The sequence below is a fragment of the Microchirus variegatus genome (assembly GCF_963457635.1).
Source record: "Microchirus variegatus genome assembly, chromosome: 1".
Lineage (NCBI taxonomy): Eukaryota > Metazoa > Chordata > Actinopteri > Pleuronectiformes > Soleidae > Microchirus > Microchirus variegatus.
The window spans coordinates 36434688-36455184 of NC_139802.1; the positions used below are offsets into that span (position 1 = coordinate 36434688).

Consider the following 20497-nt stretch of genomic DNA (forward strand, 5'->3'; position numbering starts at 1 on the left):
AGGCTTGCGGCGTGAGTACGTGAACTCCCAATCACCGACCTGGAATCAGCTGTCACAGCCGCTTGTCTGCTCCAGGTTTATAGTTTTAAAAAGAAGAAAGCTGATTCGGAATCGGTTGTACCATGTTTATGTACAATCTACGACATTCTCAATATGAACGTAAAGTAAACAAATAAAATTAATAATAATAATAATAAAAAGATTAGAAAAACAGGAATTACAATACTATTTTAAAGTATAACACATAGCTTTACATAGCATCAATTATGATACCATTTTAGGAAAGTCACCTAATTAATTTACAACAATTTTATTAACAATAATGCAGTAATAATAAGCTTTTTAAGATTAATTTCTCAAATGTTTATTTTTATTTCATGAATTATTCATTTGAGCTTATTATGACAACATGACTCACTCAAAGTAAATACACTTCTTTAGACCTTTAGACAGACTTTATTGTTTGTTACACATAATTCTTGCTTAGCCAAATTAGAAATGTGTACAGAATTTAATCATACACGTGATTAATGAAATAATTAATTAAATAACGATTATTCATTATCAGTGGATTAGATGTGTGAGGCTGACGTTCCTCCTCTACGTATTCTTCTACGTCCTCTACGTCGTCGTTCCTTGCGTCGTGCCGTGTTGGTGTCACACCCAAAAGTGTTCGTCCGTCACAAACTGATCTCCCTCCACGGGAACGCGCGCAGTCTCTTAAAGCCGTATTACTGTCCCCCCGTCTGCTGTTCTTCTTCAAGTCAGTCACTGTTGTACACAGTCATAATAACAATACCTGTACATAATTCAGTCTTGTATTGTTCTGATTTACTGTAATTTACAAAATAAAATGTAGTTTTGGGCTTATATATTGGGTTTACTGTTCTGGTAGGCACATTATACACAATAAAAATATTAACTTGCTTATTAAAAATGTGCTATTTTATATGTGCTATGTAGTTTTATATAGTTGTATGCTGTTCTGACATTGTTAATTATAAACTGCCAAAATAAAATACCTATTGTTTAATGATTTATTTGTTGTATGGAGAAAAGAAATTAGGAAAACACACATTTAAAACGATGAAAAGAAACATTGTTTTAATCCACCAAAACACTAACACGAATAATAAATAGTTTAATAGATACTAATCGATTAAATAACGTCGCACAAATGGGGCAGTACAGCTTTAAAAAGTTAAGCGCGCTCCCGCGAACGGCGACCCACTTTGGTGCCGGGTGACCGCTTCAGAGCGCGACATCGCGGCTGTGCTCGGCCCTGCTGCCGCTGTGGTTGGTTGGTAGGGGGAGTTGTTAGGGGATGGTGGGCCGGTGTATCGCGTATCTCGGCTCGGCTCGGCTCGGCTCGCCTCGGCTTCGGAGGTGTCTTGCTAGCAGTCGATCGTCAGCCAGTACGCGACACTGAGGGGGAATGAAAAAGAAGAGCTGTGATCGCTGCGGCAGCTGCTTCTTGTGGGTTAGTACGAGTCATTCACGGCAGTCGCTGTTGTCACGGCTGCTTCAGCTGCTGCTGCAGGGGGATGTTTTCTGAGCTGTCGTGTTAGTAAACATTAGGCCTCTCATTCTGCACAGTTGTCACGTTATTCTGTGGTTTTATAAAGAAAAACATAATGTGTCTCTGACATTAAGTGTCCCGTTTCTAGACGTCAGAGTTGAAGAGCATGTGATGTGGGTGTGTGTGTGTGTGTGTGTGTGTGTGTGTGTGTGTGTGTGTGTGTGTGTGTGTGTGTGCACTGCAGCTCCTGTGTATTATTTTTCTTAGCTTCTGTGCATTTACAACACTGTTGTTATTATTGCTCTGTCACATCAGCAGACATCTTTCTGAAGACGGTGAGTAGCTATGGCTGAACAAGACCTTTGCCCCCACCTGGACTCCATAGGAGAGGTAACCAAAGAGGACCTCCTCCACAAATCCAAGGTGGGTTTTTCATTCATTTGCAATAACTACAATGCACAGTGTGATTCATAGATAGATAGATAACAGATGACTACCGCAGTCGAACAACAGTCACCAAATGTACACAAAACCTAATACCTTTATTTCTTTTCATGGACGTTCAGATCCCAGACCAGCCCCTAAATGTTATAGATCATATTTCCTCACATACCCACTCACCAACTACACTTCCTTAAGTGTACTTACTGTAATAGAGAGAGTGTCCAGTCAGGCCCTCTGCTGCCTCTGCTGCTGCAGCAGCCTACTGTACCTGCGTCAAAGATTTGCGTGTTTCAAACCAATCTGGTCATCTTTCACCCAGAGACAACTGCCACTCACTGGATTGTTTTTCTTTTTCCCAATCATTCTCTGTGAACCCCCAGAGATGATTATGCGTGTGTGTGAAAATCCCATGAGATCATCAGTGATCTGGCACCAACAACAAAGCCACTCAAATCATCTTTTTTTTAAAATCTCCCTTTATCTATTTTGATGCATTGAGTTACTACATTATTTGTATTAATGGGTAGTTATTGAGGTATTACAATAAAAGTGGCCAATGAATGTGTATATAGGAATAAAATATCATATAATATAAAATGAGATATCTTGTCCCACTTTATCCTCCACATGGGGGCCGTGGCGGGCGCTGGTGCCAATTTCAGATGACCCTAACCATCCACTCTCTATTTAGAGTGTCCAATTTGCCCAATCCCCAAATCTGCATGTTTTTGGACAGTGAGAGGAAGCCAGAGAATGCTGGAGAAAACCCATGCACACATGGGGAGAACATGCAAACTCCATTCAGAAAGGCTCCTTGTTCCGACTGGGTTGCAAACCTGGGTCTTCTTGCTGCAAAGGCAATCGTGCTAACCACTACAACAACAACAGCGTGGCCCTCTGAACATAACCCATGAATGTAAAATGTTGCATTTAAGGACATGTGCAGCTTGTGCATTGATATGAAGGTGCAGATGTCCAGTAGTAGCAGCCTTTTGTCCATCGGTCTAATGTTAAATATATGAGTTCACTGACATAAGAGTGAAAACATTAAAAATGTGCATGTGCATGTGTGCGCCTGCAAGAACATATTATGCTTGATTATTCCCCCCTCTCATGTTCACCTCTACTTGCTGCAGGGAACCTGCCAGTCATGTGGAGCAGGTGGTCCTAACCTGTGGGCCTGTCTGCAGGTAAAGTCAAGGATCCAAATCCCTTCCTCTGAGTTTGGCATTTTTCATAAACGTCAGAGGCAATTTTGTGGGTTTAGCGTGTGCGTGCTCTTGCGTAAATGATGACGACAGCACCGCTCATAAATTATTTGAGACATGAAGGGCCTGTAGGTAAATGCTTTATAAGTAGTAGATGATGTGAGGACACAATGTAATTATAAGAGCATCTCCTCTCTCTGCACTCGTGCAAGCACGTATGCAGTGTGCAATTGCAGCTATGATTTTTATGTTTTGAATGACACCTCACAGTGAAGCATTTACTCTTAGCTGTCAAGTCAGATAGTGATACAGATATTATCTAACACAGCATTTCTCCTCTGTAGAATGATTGCCCATATGTTGGCTGTGGGGAGTCTTTCTCTGACCACAGTACCCTGCATGCACAGGTAAATCACCGACCGAAATTGTCAATTTTGCAAACGTGTACAAGTTCCCATTGGATTCGCTGATGTGTATGTGTGTGTGTGTTTCCTTTAGTCTAAAAGGCACAACCTGACCGTGAACCTGACAACGTTCAGAATCTGGTGTTATGTGTGTGAGAGGGAGGTGTTTCTGGAGCACCGGCCTGCCCTGGTGCCTGTACCTTGTGCTCCCCATCACTGTAAAGCTACAGAGCAGGTAAAACCACCCCCCCACGAGGTCACTTCTTGTTTGTTTTCTGCATGTGGCGCCCAGAAAAAGCAGAAATACATGCAAATGTTAGGTTGTAAATCATGTTTTATGACAGAGCGCTGTAAAGCTGTAGTATGTAACTCTCAAATAGACATTTAAACCATTGTCAAATGAGTTCACACAGTACTGATTCTACCAGGTCCAAAAGACTCTCTGTATTCCTCTATGTTATCATTTCTGTGCACTATTAGAAATAAAAGTGCTAAGTAGAACCATATAAGGTTCTTCAGCTTGTCCTCATAGGACAACCCTTTTTGGCTCCAGCTAGAACCTTCTGAAACCCTTTTGGAGGGTTCCACCAAGAACCCTTTTAAAACCCTTTATTCAGAAAAGGGGTTTTAAATGGTTCTTACTGGAACCATGAGTGTTACCAATAACCCTTGAAAAAACCTTTCTTCAGGAAAGGGTTTTTCAGAAGCAAATGGTTCCAGGTAGAACCTCAGCCCTTGTAGAAGGACCATTTTGGAACCCTTATTTCTAAGAGTGTGGCTTATTTACTGTCCGGTTGCACCTGTGGAACAGTTTATCGACCACTATGATGGCATGTTGAGTTAAATTTAAAGTGTTGAAAAGTAATTATTTTGTGTTGGACCTTTGAGGAATATATGGCCATCGTTGTTTTGAAGATCCAGAGTTGGAATATTTGATATTATCATCGTGTATTGTCAATCCGACTTTAATATTGTGGAAGAATATCCTGCATGTTGAGTTTGGACACAAAAGAGTTAAAACTATAAGGACGAGGCATGCGATTTCAAATTGTCTCCTTCATTTTCATAGTATCTTTTAATCATTTTCACAGGAAGGAGCTCCTCAGCCTGTGAGTCGCCCACTGAAGGCAGTACCCATCGCTGTGGCAGAGGAAGAAGGTTCAGAGTCGGAGGAGGATGAGCTAAAACCCAGAGGTACAAATCATCTGTTTTCTTCTTCTTCTTAAACAGTTTAAATCCTCTCCAAACAGACTCATGTTATTATGTTCATACATTCATCTCCAGAGCTCGCATAATTAGGTCACAGTTGCTGTATTTAATGCACGCATTGGTGGTTTGACACTTACTCACTCAATAAAAGACCCTAATTCTGGTTTCTACTGTTGTTTTTAGGCTTGACTGGAATGAAAAACATCGGAAACTCCTGCTACATGAATGCTGCTCTTCAAGCCCTGTCCAACTGGTGAGGTCCATTTACTGTAGATGAGGGTCTCTCTTGTCTGTGTTTTTAATATTTAAACACTTAAATGTTTGTCTCTTACCTGGACCAGTCCACCTCTCACTCAGTACTTCCTGGACTGCAGTGGATTGGTCCGCACTGATAAGAAGCCTGCTCTCTCTAAGAGCTACCAGAAACTCATCTCAGAACTCTGGCATAAAAAACGGTAAGAAAACAATGGAATTCCAGGCAGATTTTTTTCAATAGCAGACCAAAAACTAATCCAATGTGTACTAAATTAAAACTGTAATATGAAATGATCTTGAGTAAAATGTCTCCCATGGCTGTTTTCCTTTCTCAGGCCCAGCTACGTTGTCCCTACCAGTCTGTCTCACGGCATCAAACTCGTAAACCCCATGTTCCGCGGTTACGCTCAGCAGGTAGGGGCAAGCAGCCAGCAGGTAACTACATCTGGTATCACACGACATCTTAACACTGTGTTTTCAAATGTAAAACCCTGTGATGATTGTATCAGCTTTGGGTGAATATTCTTCATTGTTTTTATTATTATTTTTATCATAAGAATCAAGACAAACCTAGAGATGTTTTTAGTCCATAGAGGAAATGAAGGAAAGGACTGATATAGTCATGCTTTTCTCTGGTAATAATCATACTAATGAGTGACTTATTGATCATTTACACTAGAGATTGATAGAAGCACAGCAGGGTCACATCTATGGATATGCAGACTGCTACTTGTCCGTTCACTTTGCATGTGTGTTATATGTTACAAAGTCCATGCTTGTTCCATAAATCATACTAACATCACATGCAATTGCTGCAGTTTGCTTCATTAATCGGGAACAATAGTTTTACGAGCAGAAATGCTCGATGAATTGGGCAATGTGACAGAACATGGGACGACGTGCGGTTGTTGAAATGCATATTTAGCTTTCAAAGAAGGAAGGAAAGCTGTTGTCACTGGACACTGACATGTGGAGCACTGTGTGAATGTATTAGTGTTAATCAAAATATCTTCACATATGGGACGTATATCAAAAAATAAAACAGGAAAAACACAAGTAACAAGGATCAAAATGATCATTACTATGTTAAAACATACAGTATTTACAGAGGCCATAAGAAAGTCACATATAATGTCTTATATCCTTTTTTTCAGCACAACCTAGGCAAGATTCTGAAGTTGTGTTCACTTTGCTCGTTTTTATGAACAAAAAGAAAAGAAAAACGCTCTATTTGGTGACTTCTGCTCAATTATTGCTACTTTATATCACTACTAAAAAGGCACTGATCACAGAAGTGTGGGAATGTAAGAAAAATAGTCAAATTGACATCACTACGTTCATATATTTCTCCTACAATCCTCTTGTGTTGTCGAGCTTAAAGACATCTGTCTGTTACCCATTTACACTTGTGTCTGTAGCCATATGATTCACCCACCATTTGGTGCTTCACGTTATGTGCTTTTTGTGCGACAGGACACTCAGGAGTTCCTCCGCTGTCTGATGGACCAGTTACACGAGGAGCTGAAGGAGCCGCTGACGGAGTGCAGCATGAGCGGCGACAGTAGCGACGGCGAGGACAGAAGGGATGGCGACCGCTCGCCGTCCGAGGACGAGTTCCTGTCGTGCGACTCGGGCTCCAGCAGTGACCGGGGTGAGGGAGGAAGCGTGGGTGACAGTGAGCTGCTTGTGCAGGACGAGTGTGACGGAGTGAGGTCACCGGCTGTGGGGCTGGTGGATGTCAGTCCCGGCGGGGTCATCTCCGAGAAGGAGAGGCTGAAGGAGCAAAGAGTGTCCGGCTCGTCGCTTAACGGAGGCTTGCAAGAGATGGATGAGGACGCTGATGTGGATACAGCGGCTGCGGAGGAGGAGGAGGAGGAGGAGGTTCCAGAGAGGGGCGAGGAAGAGGAGTCGCCACCAACTCCAAACACTGAGGTTCAAAACCAAGACAATAACCAGGCGTCTAATACAGGACCAGGCCAAGGCATCAACTCAGCAGGTAAAGTCACTTTCTCACAAGATTTACAAATTAAAATCCACAAAGCCTCTCTAAATGTATATGTATTATATTCATATGTCACATATATAGAGCCCGACAATGAAGCATCAATGACTCAGCCGCAGTCCACTCCCTGCAGTCCTGTGCGAACACTTCAGGAGCTGCACACCAAACTGTCCTCCAGTCCGCCTCGCTCAAGCCCGCTTCGCTCTGCAGGACCCGTGTATTCTTTCAAAAAAGGTGAGGAAACATCACGGGGGTTTGATAAGACAAGCCTTTGGCAGCAATAACAAGTTTAGACCCCGCTCAGATCTGTCCTCAGTGTTCCGATCACATGTGAACCACAGATCATATCTAGCGTCCCTGGCCTCTATTCAAATACACACCGACATTTTGACTGTTTGCTAGAACGAAGTGACGAGTCGGACTGTGGATGTGTCTGATGGTCTCTGATCTGTCCTGAGAATTGATTTCATCCATGCAGATCAGGAAAGCAGAGTCCTCGTGTCCTCAGACCACCTCTGAATGTCATTTCTGTCATCAGATCTGAGGACACGTGCAGGATGGAGGACGGACTGTGGGTGTTCAGATGTGTACTTGTTGTACGAGCCAGTGATCAGATCACTCAGGACTAAAGCTGTCAGGGTTAGGGTCACACATGGTGTGTTGGAGTGTGTTTGATGATCAGAGTGTGGATATGCAACCAAAAAAATGGAAATACAATGGCCAATCACTTGCTCAGGAAGTGAATGACATAAATAAAGGAAGCTGCAACTCTGATGAGAGATGGTGAGGAACAATACACACGGCATGCTACCTCAAGCTTATTGCACTCATCACTCATTCATTTGATTTCCAATATAGGTATGAAAGATTCTCACGAGTCACACGAGTAGAGACGTCATAGCGCCAAACGTTGGCTCCTTTAAAGCAGAATCCCAGAGAACGACAACCTTGCGTGTCAGATAACATCAACAGCATTAAATGTGTTCCGTGCTTGCTTGTGATGTCTCTTCCCAGCTCAACTGCTGCTCAGTGCCAGGAAGAAAAAGCAGTCCCACTATCGCAGCGTGATCTCCGACATCTTTGACGGCTCCATTCTCAGCCTGGTCCAGTGTCTAACCTGCGACAGAGTGAGCTGCACTTCACATGTTTAGACACCAGAGGAGGCTACTTTCATTTTTGTTCAGAGGACACAGAATATTACTTTGTAAATAACATGGGTTTTTTTTGTTTGGCAGGGACTTTAGGAGAAAGTATGTCATGTGTAGATCTTTGTCCTGACCGGGACACACGGTGTCAATTCTCTGAATGTGTGACAGGTGTCCAACACAGTAGAAACCTTCCAGGACTTGTCCCTCCCTATACCCGGTAAAGAGGACTTGGCCAAGCTCCACTCCTCCATCCATCAAAACCTCCCAGTCAAGACGGGTGTTTGTCCTGACACTTACGGCTCGCAAGGCTGGATCACCTACATCATGGATTCCATACGCCGGTCAGTGGATGGTCATGTTAATCTTATCTGTACAGCCCTTTTTCATACGCATTACATGTCATATAAAAACATTATATAACATGATAACATTTCTCCTTATTCTTGTTTGGTTGCAATATGGAAAATGTTGCCCTCTCGCCTAAAGTACATACATATAAAAGGCTTATTCTACATAAAACCTACAACAGTATAGGTTTAGGTAATTTTCACATCTAAAAGCCAGACTTTTGAATAAATTCTCCTCCTCGCCTGAGGTGGCGCTGCATCAAGAATTATTGAAGGAGAACACGTAAGAGCAAAACATCAAATTTTATCAGTCTTGGGTTTTTATTTAGTTTTATGTGAACATACAACACATATAAGCTGCAACAATGGACTTAGCCATTTCTCCCGGCTGTCGTTCTACACGTGTGTATGTTTTGGTTTACCCACAATGCCCTGCACTGTAGTCCCCTTCCTCCCCAACGAACGAGGGTTTGATTAAGAACGGCTGGTGTGAATGCACCCTTTTTTCTGCCAATAAACCCTAACTAAATGGACCTGCAAAAATGGAGTTGAGGAAACGCGGTTGCATCAGTTTGCAAATGAGTCAGTGTGATCTCGAGAAATGCACATGAATCCAGTAGAAAGGAATCTTTGTGATCATGTCTCATTTTGACTCAAGGTAGGAGTCTTACAGAGAAAATAGGCAAGTTTGATCATGATATTTCTCCTAATAAGGCTGCATGTGTGGCTGTGGAGATCACATTTGAAGCCAAGGAAGCTGCTGTCAGTGATGCGTGCGAGGGCTTGCAGATCTGCGCGTGCCCTCGGTTTGTTTTGTTGCACATAAACAGGCCTCCGGTCTGGTCTGGTCTCAAGAATTCATCAGGAATCTCATCACTCATTCTCTTCCTGAGAAAGTTCAGCTCCTCGTATCACCCTCTCAGGATCTCAGGAGAAAGTGTTGGCATGCAATTTTCAGAGCCTCACCTTCGTCATAACAGTGCTCAATGCCGTCACTCAGTGGCTGTCGAGGGGGTTTCTGAGGCAGGTTACAAGTAGTGTAATAGTTTAGGCCTCAGGCTTGTTCATCCTTTACATGTTGATATAGGAGCGACAGCACTGTGTGGGCTGTTTATATAGATGCTGTTTAAAGTCCTTCCTACACTTATATATATCATATAATATACAACAAAGGATCCACTTTAACAAGCACAACATGTGATCATCAATAAGATAAAAACCAAATGAATAATGTTAGTGTCTGCGTCCGAGATGTTGGCAAAATGAATTGTTTTTAGTTAAAAAAGTAACATAACTTTACTTTTGCTTCCTGTTTCTTGTTGGTTATCAATGACAATAGGTCTGCGTTGTGTCTTCGAACAGGTTTGTAGTCTCATGTATCCCTACTTGGTTTTGGGGGCCCATGGTCACACTCGAGGACTGCCTCGCTGCCTTCTTTGCCGCCGATGAACTCAAAGGTAGACGATAATATTCCCACAATGCATCGTATTTCAATTACTTACTCTTAACCCTAGAACACCATTGCTGAGCAAATACATTTATATGATTTTCATGAAAACCAAGTTTTCATCTTCATTATTTTTTTTTTTAATATTATTTTTTTTCCCCCAAATTCCTAATTTTCCAGTAATTTTGAAGCGTTTTTATATGGTCCCCTCATGATGCTTTTCTTTCATTTTGTTAGACATGATACAGTTTAAAATAACTACTCAAATGTGTCATGTATTGTCATGTTTTGATATATTTTGATGACAAGTACTTTTTTTTTTAAATTGGGTGTATTTATTATCCCGGGTAAAAATCACCCGGCGTTAGTGATGGTGTTTTGAATGTGAACGATAGAGTTCTAGGGTTAATGAAGAGAGTATTATGTCAGGGGTTACACTCATGTTAATTCTTTTCCTCAGGGGACAACATGTACAGCTGTGAGAGGTGTAAAAAGTGAGTATGTGCACGCAAATACTCATATTATGCATATATACTCAAACACAAATATTTGATATTTTACATTCATTTACACGCCTCGTTGTTTCCCTTCAGGCTGAGAAACGGTGTCAAATATTGCAAAGTGCTGCGACTCCCTGAGGTATGGCTGTTATTGCATAAACCTCATATTTACTTTTGATTGTGGTCAGACCAACAACAACTCTTCTCGTCTTTTTCTTTGTAGATTCTGTGCATTCACTTAAAACGTTTCCGGCATGAGGTCATGTATTCATTCAAGATTAACAGTCACGTATCCTTCCCGTTGGAGGGCCTCGACATGCGACCGTTCCTGGCTAAAGAGAGTCCGTCCCAAGTCACCACTTATGATCTGCTATCGGTCATTTGCCACCATGGAACAGCAGGAAGTATGAGTTGCTTGATTAAGGCCCTTTTTCCCCTTATTACATTGCCGACAAACACGTTTTTGATTCATCTTTCTTAACGCCCCCCTTTCCTCTTATCTTGCCGCAGGTGGGCATTACATCGCTTACTGTCAGAACGTGATTAACGGCCAGTGGTACGAGTTTGACGACCAGTATGTCACGGAAGTCCACGAGACAGTGGTGCAGAATGCCGAGGCGTACGTGTTGTTCTACAGGTGAGCATGGTGAGCGAGACCCGGCAGTCTCAAACGCCTCGACTTGATCCACTCCCACTGATGATTCGTCGCTCTCCGACTTGTGCAGGAAAAGCAGCGAGGAGTCGGTGAGGGAGAGGCAGAAGGTGGTCGCTTTAGCCAACATGAAAGAGCCCAGTCTGCTGCAGTTTTATATCTCCAGAGAATGGCTCAACAAGTTCAACACCTTTGCCGAACCGGGCCCCATCAGCAACCATACATTTCTTTGTCAGCATGGCGGTGAGCTGCATACCGTGACTGTATCTTAAAGATGTTTATCCGACACTTTTCTCATCAACATGCTTCCTTATCATGTTGAAAAATCACAGACTTATTAAACTGGGTTTAAAGTCATGGGGAGTAACAAAACTGTATATTTTTGGCTTTGGTTTATATTTATGACTCTGGAGGAGCTGAGAGAGTAACTCATGTAGTAACATGTTATTTTTAACTTGAGCAGAAATTGATAACAGAAAGCTTTAATTTCATCATTTGTAATTAATCCTTTTTTTTTTTATGGTTATGGTTATTTTAACCATAAAATGGCCAGAGAATATCCTGTGAGCAAGTGCTTTTCACCCACTTTCATGCATGTTAAAATAGTTTAGTGTATAAACAATTTAAGATGAAGAAAAACCAACAAAAAACACTGTAGTTGTACATGAACACCAGACTTTGGGTGTTAAATTTGAAATTTGAACAGTATAAAGCACATTTCTAAAGAATTAGTTTTTTCTCAATGTCCAAAAATAGGACACAAAATTAAAACTATGTACAGGCGGTCATTTGCGATACGTTCGCTGTTAACAAATCATGCAGCTGCAAAAGAAATGTGTTTTTATCCTTGTACTGTATACGTAACTCAACTCAAATTTCATTTATGGAGCACTTTTCAAGGTCCCATATTATGCAAAACCAACTTTTTAATAATTTAAATCCTCATATTTGGGACTCTGGAGGTCCTATCAGTTGGCGAAGTGTGAAAAAAGATGACTCACTCATGTTTTTGTGGAGATAAAACACACGATGTTGACTTCCGCGCTCACTGGGACGTCACAATGCGCTAATTTCTGGAATTGTTGTCTCGCGTAAAACACACGAGAGAATGCAGGGAGGGCTATGGTATCCGAAAACTGGAAGTCCGCGAAAAGTTCTATATTTTCTTGGCTCCACAGTGCAGTACAGAGTTCTACACAAACTTCCAGTCTCAGAGGATTTATCTGTCCAGTGGATACATGTTATATATGGCTGCAATGTGCCTGCTAGAACCAGCAAATGATCACTTTTCCAAACGCTAACTGGTGTTAGCACCCAGTAGCCTCTGTGGTTGATGTCATTTCCTGTCCCTTAAGTTAAGTTTAATTTTACTACACAGTACAGCAAACAACAGAATATTTAATTAATTACACAGCTAAAAGCCAAAGAGAAATGGTGGTTTTGAAATAAAGATTTAAATATACTGTACATTCCAAAGCAGATTCCATAGATTCTGTAACCACAGCTTCCTCAGTGGGGCACAATGCCAAAGCCTTAACAATCCACCACTCTGTGATGAGGAAGTATTATATTTACTTTCAGCCTGCATCCCCTTTTCCTCAAGCTAACACACCCTGCAGCAGTCCGTCTCCTGATTTCTGACAATAGAGACTGGTGTTAGTCCTAGTGAGGCAACACAATGACTTTTCCAGCTCGTGGAATTGCACCCTTTCAACACAAGACAAGGCAAACTCCCACAGAAACATTATTTACGTCACAGATTAGGGATTTTGTGTAGGAGGAATGAAAAATGCATTTTTGCCGGTTTATGTTCTGTCTGGTATCCGTTACAGCCCGGGAAAGTTAATAATGTGCAACATATTTTATCTCTTTCCAGGGATCCCTCCTACGAAATACCACTACATAGATGACCTGGTTGTGATAGTCCCCCAGAATGTGTGGGAATACCTTTACAACAGGTAAATAATGCTATATGTGCCCATTTTAGTGAATAACTCACTTTTTCAGCAAACTAAAATCTTGTTGATTCTATAACTCTCCATTATTTTTTCATATTTTAAGGTTGTCTTTATTGCATTTAAAATAGTCTCATGCATTTGGACATCACTGCTCTAGTGTTCAAATACTCAGATGTGAAAAACCAATATTTTGAACTTCCTTTTGGGAATTCAAAGTTGGCTTGTGTCAGGTTTTCCTTTTGTCTCTCCCTGATGCCACATGGAGGTGTGTGACCCTGTGCTAAAAACCTTGCAGTCGCATAATTAACTTGCACTCCTTGCAAAGGGTAGATGAAGATGTAAAAAGGGTGTAAAACAAGGCTTAGTGTTGTTGTTTTTTTTCTGGTGTCTTATATTTGGCGTTTATGTTTTAGATTCTCTCTGTTGAATGTCTTGTGTCTATTTGCCCTCAGTTTTGGAGGCGGACCCGCAGTCAACCACCTTTATATGTGTGCCATCTGTCAGGTGGAGATAGAAGCTCTGGCTAAACGTAGGAAAATCGAAATCGACACCTTCATCAAGGTAAGGGAACAAAAAGGAATTTCGGCGATCCCTAAAAATGTGTCGATTACGTTCAAGTTGTTGACACTACACTCTTAGAAATAAAAGTGCTAAGTAGAACCATATAAGAACCATCTTCGGCTTGTCCTCCAGGCTCCAGGTAGAACCTTTTTTTTATAAAGGTTCCACCTTGAGCCCTTTTGGAGGGTTCCAACAAGAACCCTTTTAAAACCCTTTATTCAGGAAAGGGGTTTTAAAGGGTTCTCTGGGTCAAAATGGTTCTTACTAGAACTATTACTGTTACCAAGAACCCTTGAAAAACCCTTTCTTTGGCAAAAAGTTTTTCAGAAGCAAATGGTTCCAGGTAGAACCTCAGCCCCTTGTAGAAGGACCCTTTTGGAACCCTTATTTCTAAGAGCGTATGTGCAATCTGGCTTTGCAGAGATGCACAAAGCCAGAAGATATTCCCTATACCACAGTAACCACAGCAACTCTGATCAATGGCAGATGAGGAAGAAACGACATCTTCCTCGTTTATCCAGTTTCCTGACAGTGTACATGCGTGTTGTCCAACATGACCGTGACCAGCGCTGACACCCGACATGCCTCCATTCTTTGTGTTGTTGAGTATTTTAATGAGCAGTTTTCTCTTTCTCTTTCTCTGCAGCTGAACAAAGAGTTTCAGGCTGAAGAGGCTCCGACAGTGATCCTGTGTATCAGCATGCAGTGGTTCAGAGAGTGGGAGAGTTTTGTGAAGGGCAAAGACAACGGTATGGTCCTGCACGCATACGCAAATCACGTTCAACGCGTTCATCTTTACAGCGCGGTTGTTTTAATTCTCTTCTCTCAGAGCCGCCGGGTCCCATCGACAACAGTAAAATCGGCGTGATGAAAGGAGGACACGTACAGCTCAAGCAAGGTGAGCTTCAGCACTGGGAAGAAAGAAAGAATAAAACACAAAAACAGGCAGTCCCTTGAGTGTTTTTCTGTGTGTTTTTTTGCCCTCAGGTGCAGATTACGGTCAGATCTCAGAGGAGACATGGCAGTACTTGTTGGGTATTTATGGTGGTGGCCCCGAGATCGCAGTGAGACAGACGGTGGCTCCGGTGGACACCGACAACCTTCACGGAGAGAGGAAAATCGAGGCTGAGACCAGAGCGCTTTGAGAGGGAGAGAAAGAGAGGTTGGAAACTCTTCTTACGGGAAACATTGCACAGTGTTTTATGTATTAAGCGTAGTAAATCCCCCCACGAGAAGCCAAATGCCCTCCGCACATACTTTTGAGTCATGTGTAACACTTTTCTGGAAAGCCCTGGTCATGGAAAGCTTGTGGCTCGTCTTGGAACTTCCATCCTTTCCGCCCACTCTGCGTACGCCAAACACGTGGACTCATAAATTCCTTATAGCCAGTAAAGAGCAAGATGCAGTATCGAATAAAAGAGGAGGAGTATCCAGCTGTAAAACATCTGTAAATCCAGTGTAGACTGTTTGAACTGAGAGCGCAGATGGGTTCATCTTGTTCTGAACTTTCTTCTCAACTTTTATTATACCCAGGTATACCTCTGATTCCACATTTTCCACTTCTGCCCTCACAAGAAGCTGAGGAATTTGCACCCTGGTGAAGAAGCCTTGTTGTGAGCACCTAAAACGTAGCAGCGTCTTATTTGGCCGAATCCCAAACAGGAGAGCTGAACTGACACTTGACTATCACATCGTTTATTTAATGGATAACTCTGATCCTCTGGTGTTCAAGTGTGATCATAAAATGTCACGTCAGCATCCCTGGTTGTATTTTGGTAGCCATGGTGTTTCGTCATGAACCGTCACGCAGGTGAGAAGAGAGCTGCAGGGTGACGTTTAGGTTTTTTGACGTTTCCTGTTCGCTGCCAAGAAAGAAAACAAACTCGACATTTAGCACGATTTCTGTCGTTTCCTAGTTACACAGAAACAAGTTCAGACATCAAGTCAGCAAATCTTGCACAAGTCCTTCTCGTGCACCTCCAACTTTAAATATGCATCCACCCAGCCCTCAGGAATGGAACTTTAGTTTGTTTACGCCGATCAAAAGAACTGTTTTCACCATTTAGGATCCACCAATAAAGAAATATATATATATATCAAGCACAACATGCACACAAATTACAGCAGTAAGGGTTATTTATGATGCTATTTGTTATCAGTTTATCATAAAAATAAAGCTCTAGCCTGAGGCACCACTAGGTGGCATGTGCTTATTAAAAAAAAGAGTGTTTCTACAAATCCAATCTTTACCAATTAAGGCGTCATATCATGTTCCCCAACTCAAACAAAACTGTATTCCTCATCATTATTATTAAGTTCAAACATGAACTCACTGACTCACAGATCTTATTCCAAGCAGCCAACAAAATTGTCTTAAAATTTATTCTACATAATAATAAAAGGGCAATTATCAGACGAGCAGCTTCAACATCCTGATGGCAATGTATTTCACAAGGAGAGTAAATCAAAAAGGACTTTTCACCACACGTGTTTTGACCTGTCATAGTGGAAAAGGTGGAACTAATAACAATCATGATCACTCAGTATTCAATTCATTTTCATTGCAAACATTGAGCAGGGTGACGCAGTGACTAGCACCAGGTCGCCATTTTGGATCCGACCATGGGGGTTTTTCTGTGTGCAGTTTGCATGTTCTTCCCATATGGGTTCTGTCCGGTTACACGGGTTCCTTCACACGGTTCAAAAACATGCAGAGGTTAACTGGACAGTAGGTGTGAATGAGAGAGTGAATGGTTTGTGTGTCTCTGTATGTTGGCCCCGCAATGGACTGGCAACCTGTGTCCACGGTGAGGATAAATGAGTGAAGAATTAAAAAAAAAAACAGAGTTCCAGCAGAAGCAGCCTTTTAGTCTCCAAGATGGTTGGTGTGTTTTTCTTTGTGGTGAATTGTGAACAGGTTTTCTTTGTTTGATCAATAGAGGAATAGTGTAAATACTATTCTGACGACACCGTCATAAACCACTGCTGCCACACTCGGCACTACAGAGCAACATTATCTGCTTGAAGTTGTGTCGTTTACCCTTGAGTCAATGTTAACCATCTCTTGGCTCCATTTAACTTCTATCTGTGTAATGAGTAGGCACAGTTTGTGTCTTGTAAATATGGCCACCAGTTATTTCTGTAAATATTGGTGTGATAATTAACCCAAAAGCAGTCATGACGACAGGCTTAAGTCAGGATTTATTCGGGTAAAGCCTTTGTGGCACTGGCACGTGGTCTGAAACAGAGGGACACAGGAGCGGAGAAAGAGGAGAAGCACAAACAAAATGTATACATGTATATACATGTATGTATACAAAAGTATTTGCAGGTGTGTGTTAGCAGTGAGAGAAAGTGGAACATTCTGGTACTGTGTGGAGGAAAGGCCAGGTTCTATAAGCTGTTGATGACGAGATGATAAGTTGCAGGAGCAAAACAGAAGCCACAGGAGCTACAGATTCAAGCGATTTTAAAATATTATAAAAAATATTGACTATGCCGGATCCTTGCAAATATTCTAGTAGTTTCAGGACCTTTTCCAGTGAGAGGATTTTAAGGCGCTGTCACAGAATGTCACCTATGTCCCCAAAAGACTGATTTTTAAACTCGCCATTCTATATTTTCACCTGAAACCTTCCAGCTATGACTTGTCAAAACATCACTCTTGTCATCTGTTTAGTTTGTTGATGTGTTCAAAGAACAATGAAAACGTGGGTAAGCTGTATGTGTGCTATGTTAAAAACTTAGTTTGGGAGAATATGTGCAATGAAAAAAAAACAACAACAAAAACAAAGGCCTTGTGCTATACTTGTGCAATCTTAGCTCTATCATCAGAAATACTGGACAACTGTCAGCTGGTAGAGCGCAGCGCAGCTTGTTATATCGCAGTGTTAAGAAAAAATATATTGTCCTCCTGTGAGTTTCTTTTCCTGTCTTACAGCTCATAACTGAGTGTGTGCGAGAGTTCCATTTCAGTGGAACGTACACGGATTGTCGTGGTCCGGTCCTCTCCGGACTGGCTCATGTTCACTGGCACGTACGTCTTTCAGTACGTGCTCTGTACGCTGTTGTGGTCACGATACAGGGGACACTTTGAGACATGGTGATTATGTGGTTGACCTCAATTCAATAATGTCTTAATGTCTGTGCAACTGATGTAAATAATCATGACTGGTTAAATTATTAAAAAACAAAATGCCTGATCTTTGATTTCCATGGTTTTGCTTTGATTTTAGTTAATAAAGTTAATAAATAAATATATAATCAGAAGGATCCATGCAACAGAGGAAATGGATTAATTCATGTTTCTGTCCACATACGGGACCTATAGGAGCCGTTCACATGCATACAGCTTCAAATATCACAAATAACACAATCACTACAATGGATTTTTAGGCCCAAACCAAATAATAATAATAAAAAAAATCTTACGGTAATAAAGTCTTAATCTTATGAGACTAAAGTTGTAATCTTTTGGGAATAAAGTTGTAATATTATGAGAATAAAGTCGTAAACTAATCGGGAATAAAGTAATATGAGAATAATATTATTCTCATATTACCGCATAATCTTTCGGTAATAAAGTCTTAATATTATGAGAATAAAGTCATAATCTTTTGGGAATAAAGTGTTAATATTATGAGAATAAAGTCGTAATCTTTCAGGAATAAAGTCTTAATACTATGAGAATAAAGTCATAATCGTTTGGGAATAACGTTGTAATATGAGAATAAAGTCATAAACCAATCAGGAATAAAGTAATATGAGAATAAAGGCATAATCTTTCGGTAATAAAGTCTTAATATTATGAGAATAAAGTCATAATCTTTTGGGAATAACGTAGTAATCTTTCAGGAATAAAGTCTTAATATTATGATAATAAATTTGTAATCTTTTGGGAATAATGTCTTATTATTATGAGAATAAAGTTGTAATCTTTTTGGAATTAAGTCATAATCTTTATGGAATACAGTCATAATCTTTTGAGAATAATGTTGTAATCTATCAGGAAAAAAGTCGTAATCTTTTGGGAATAAAGTCATATTATGAGAACAGTGTCATAATTATTATTGACGCAAAATCTCAGATGATCAGCTGCAACCTGTGTCAAAATGAGTTATGATAATATTTGGACTTTTAATATATTACCTCTTTATTCTCATAATCTTACAACTTTATTCTTAAAGGATTACATCTTTATTTCTCTTTAGTTTGGCCCGAGTACTCTATTGTAAATCCCTGCATAATTACCATCTTAAAATCTTAAGGTGGTAAATCACATTTATCACATCACATTTATTAATGAAGTGTTATTTGAGTCAACACATTAAACAATACATTACTGATACACTGACTGGCTTCTTCATCACATACTGTATTTAAACAATACATGAGAGATCATTACGCTGTTTTTCATCTGAGGAAAGAGGAAGCAACTAGTTAAGTGAGCAGCTGTGACGTCATCTCACGTCCCAAATGTATGCTGAGCTGAATCCAGCCAGACACAGACGGACCAAGAGGAAAACAGAGCGGGCTGCATGGAGGAATATGATGCATTTACCGGGCATCTTTGCAGACAAGAGAGCAACAAGAGAGACGCTGCACACATCAGGTAAGAACCAGAACCTAAATAAACAGCCTGGGTTAGATGATTGTCTTTTCACACACACACACACACACACACATCACACACGTCACATTACCAAAACAGTGGCACATTTTTGTCACAGACACAGACCCACGCAGCGTCAACAGGACACTTGTATCGATGAATAATGAAATATCCCACAGCAGGATTTGCACGGTAATAAATCAGGAGATGAGATGAGAATCCAGGACAACAGGGAGGTCTAAAAGGCTGCTGACAGAATAGTCCCCTACTGCTGTCTCTGTCCACTGGGATGGGATGGGATGGGTGTGGCAGGTACAGCAGCAGACTACATACACTCCATCATCTTTTTCAATTCTTTTTTCTGCTAGTGAAGGTCAGATCATAGATTTAGAGAGGGGCGGCTTGATGAGAGCCGTATTGATTAATGGGAATCGTTCTGTGCTCGTCAATAAGGAAATAGGAGTGTTTGCAACTCTTTAATGCAGTGAACACACAGCATCCAAAGATGTCATCTCTGTTTACAACTATAGCTGGAAGGACATTATTGATTCTGCATGATGCAACAATTGATGTTGTCACATTGGACATTTAAAGGTGCATTATGTAATTAAATCTAAAGCAACTGGTATACATAAAATCCTCCTAATATGTCACAGAGACTCAGGAATAATGTTCATATAACAAACTGAACTCACCAACAACAACAGCACAGCCAAAATATTTGCATTAAAAAAAATCTTTTGCAGACTGCAAATCATGTTTATGTTTTGAAATCATGTTTTGGCATCTACCAATCATTGCAGTCAGTAGAGTCTTGAATTTGAATGTAGTGACCGGTTTTGGCCACATTCTTACACATGGCACCTTTAAAAATTAATACAGGCAAGAACAAATATATTGATTGAATTATATATAGAAATAATCACAAAAACTGTATCTCTACTACTTTTGGCAGCATAAAAAACCAGGAAAGACCCCTATTTGTGGGTTGACTCTGTATTTGCCCTCACCCTGACCTGAAGGTCATCAACATGTATGTAGCAGTGCTGACACAACCTGGTGGAAGTGGTGGTGGTGGTGGTGCTCGAGGAGTAGTGTGAGGGTGTGTTTACACTTAAAATAGAGTCCATAGTCCATACACGTGTGCTCTGTCAGTTGTCTGTGTTCTTTGTGAGATTATTCTTCCTTTATTTGAAAGCACTCAGCTCAAAATATAGTATACGCATCTGCGT

At 41.0% G+C, this 20497-nt stretch overlaps 1 protein-coding gene across 3 annotated transcripts; it reads left to right on the top strand.

Annotated features, from left to right (window-relative positions):
• The first annotated feature begins 1390 nt into the window (after positions 1-1390).
• On the top strand, positions 1391-15045 carry usp20 (ubiquitin specific peptidase 20). 3 transcript variants are annotated; one of them, XM_083896815.1, is made up of 24 exons: positions 1391-1480; positions 1838-1942; positions 3100-3153; positions 3516-3578; positions 3670-3810; positions 4667-4769; positions 4968-5037; positions 5126-5239; positions 5375-5474; positions 6513-7035; positions 7126-7275; positions 8056-8168; positions 8358-8530; positions 9899-9993; positions 10444-10477; positions 10577-10622; positions 10707-10887; positions 10994-11120; positions 11209-11378; positions 13012-13093; positions 13546-13654; positions 14301-14403; positions 14484-14552; positions 14642-15045. In XM_083896815.1, the coding sequence occupies exons 2-24, from the start codon at positions 1865-1867 to the stop codon at positions 14797-14799; spliced, it is 2856 nt and encodes a 951-aa protein (XP_083752941.1). In that variant the 5' UTR covers positions 1391-1480; positions 1838-1864; the 3' UTR covers positions 14800-15045. The 3 variants fall into 3 exon arrangements, with proteins under 3 accessions (XP_083752941.1, XP_083752943.1, XP_083752942.1); XM_083896817.1 differs by having other exon boundaries at positions 5375-5453; XM_083896816.1 differs by having other exon boundaries at positions 1448-1480; positions 1835-1942.
• Positions 15046-20497: the final 5452 nt, after the last annotated feature.